Genomic DNA, 2,325 nt, shown 5'->3' on the forward strand with positions numbered 1-2,325 from the left:
TAGGCTTTGATAGTTTTTTTTCTTTTCAAAAATGTCATTTTTTGAGTTTTTTTTTTACTTTTGTCTTGTAATTTTTTTACGTTTGTCATGTTGTTTTAGAAACTTAATTTGAATATAATGTATAAAAACAAATATAATTTTCATACCACATTTCCATCATGTCAAACATAATTTCAAGTTTCAACATAATTTATAAAAAGTTAGAAACTTCATAAAGTCTCTTCCCTAACTAATGTCCATCAAAAGTTCAAATTCAAAATACAAACATAGGAAAGTAAAAGAAGTTATAAAGTCCAAAATAGGTACAAACGTCCAAATAGTAAACACTAAAAAAATTGGTTCATAAAGTCCAAAAAATACAACCATAATTCCCAAACAAATTTCAATTCCCGGATTGTTGTGCAGACGATGAGGCTGAAACTGAAAATGGAGCATGAACAGAGGAAACGCTAGCATCGGTCATCATATCTGCAAATATTATTAAAATAAAGATAAATATTAGAATATAAAACACTTAGACACTTGAATTGAAATAATGAAAATTCGTAATAAAATTACCTGACTCAAGATCATCAGAGGTTTGAAGCACTTCTGCTTCATCTATGTAGTCTCGAACGATGATAGGTTGATGTGAATCACTCCACCAATTCTTGAGACAAATTAATGCTTCAACCATCCTTGGGCTCAGTGAACTCCTAAAAGGATCCAAAATTCGACCCCCAGTTGAAAATGCCGCTTCAGAAGCAACTGTGGTAACTGGTATAGCTAACACATCACGAGCCATGATCGAAAAAATCTTGTATTTGCATCCACTACTCGCCCACCATCCCAAAACATCAAAATTCTGACTTGGTAGCTCAACTGCCTCTTCCAAGTACTTATCAACCTTATTTTTTGTTTTACCACCCTCCTTCTCCATTTTTCGCGCCACATACTCATCATGCAAGTTATGTGACCTCTTACTCTTGTTACTGGTACTACTGGTGGTAGGCTGAGCAGACATGACATATGAGGACGAACCAGAAACAATAGATTGAGACTGAGTTATTGATTGATCAACATGTGTATCAATTGACTCATGATATTGATCAAACATTGCCCGTATAGTTTGCTCCACCCTTTAACCATCATAGTGCACGTTACATCATCATGAATATCACCAAAGCAATGATGGAGATAATCAAGCTTGTATCTGGGGTCAAGAACCAAGGCAATCAGAAGTGCCTCATTACATTCATCAAGCTTTCCCCAATACTTGTCATATTTATGCTTCATATTCTTTGCCATGCAATGCAACAACTCATCCTCCTCATCATCAAGAGTTAGGTCATTCAACTATTGTTGCATGTTGCATATTTCAATGAAGTACTTATTGGCGGTGACGTATGTGGACCCACTAAACTTCAATGTTACATCATAAAATGTCTCAAGAAATCTCACAAAAACTAACGCATCTTGCCAATGTTTTTCAGATGGTGGTCCCTCCTTTGGCTTCCCATCTTTGTCAGCCTCATTAAAATATTTCGAATAATTTCCATTACCTTCCATTCTTTCAAATGCCTTTCGAAATTTGAGTGCACAATTAAGCATGAGGAATGTCGAGTTCCACCTTGTTTGGACATCTAAACAGAGAAGTCCCTTGCATTCGATCCCTTCCTCTTTCATACATTTCTTAAACGTTATAAGCCTAGAAGGGGAAGACCTAACATATCTCACAACATTTGTAATTGCAGCAATGGACTCATGTTTTTCTTTCAATCTTTCACTTACAATTAAGTTTACTATATGAGCACAACACCTCATATGTAAGAACTTTCCTTCCAAAATAAGTCATTTCTCTTTCTCTTTGAACTTCCTTTTCAAGTACCCATTGGCAACATCATTAGAGGAAGCGTTGTCTACCATAATGGTAAACAACTTAGATATACCCCAATTATTCAGACATCGCTCGATCTCTTTGCCATTAGTTTCCCCTTTATGATCTATCACTTGGCAAAAGGTAATAATTCTTTTTTAGTATGCCCAATTATTATCAATCCAATGAGCTGTGATGACCATGTAATTCATATTTTGGATGGAAGTCCATGTGTCTATAGTAATAGATAGCCTCTCATTGCTCAAAACCTTTTTCAATGTCACATTCTCTTCTTCATATAACTTCAAAACATCCCTACCAACAGTCATCCGAGAAGGGATCACAAACCTAGGTTGAAGAGTTTTCACAAAGTTTTTGAAGCCCTCACCCTCAACATGTCTAAATGGTAACTCATCTAACACAATATATTGTGTAAGAGCTATCCTACAAGCTTCTTTGTTATAAGTCAA

The 2,325-nt window shown here is 35.4% G+C and overlaps 1 protein-coding gene across 1 annotated transcript; it reads right to left on the bottom strand.

The window, feature by feature from the left end:
• Positions 1-382: 382 nt before the first annotated feature.
• Positions 383-1,905, bottom strand: LOC133777479 (zinc finger BED domain-containing protein RICESLEEPER 2-like). Its single transcript, XM_062217110.1, has 5 exons — positions 1,868-1,905; positions 1,441-1,765; positions 1,126-1,335; positions 559-1,039; positions 383-468 (listed from the first exon to the last, which is right to left on the bottom strand). The coding sequence occupies exons 1-5, from the start codon at positions 1,903-1,905 to the stop codon at positions 383-385; spliced, it is 1,140 nt and encodes a 379-aa protein (XP_062073094.1).
• Positions 1,906-2,325: the final 420 nt, after the last annotated feature.

This window comes from Humulus lupulus, chromosome 1, assembly GCF_963169125.1.
Source record: "Humulus lupulus chromosome 1, drHumLupu1.1, whole genome shotgun sequence".
Lineage (NCBI taxonomy): Eukaryota > Viridiplantae > Streptophyta > Magnoliopsida > Rosales > Cannabaceae > Humulus > Humulus lupulus.

Excerpts from the sequence above, each read along its gene's own strand:
- LOC133777479 (XM_062217110.1), bottom strand. The coding sequence starts at position 1,905 with ATGGTAGACAACGCTTCCTCTAATGATGTTGCCAATGG. Across the intron at positions 1,766-1,867 it reads TCTAATGATGTTGCCAATGG|TGAAAGATTGAAAGAAAAAC; the intron begins GTACTTGAAAAG and ends CTTAATTGTAAG. Across the intron at positions 469-558 it reads CTCTGATGATCTTGAGTCAG|ATATGATGACCGATGCTAGC; the intron begins GTAATTTTATTA and ends TAATATTTGCAG.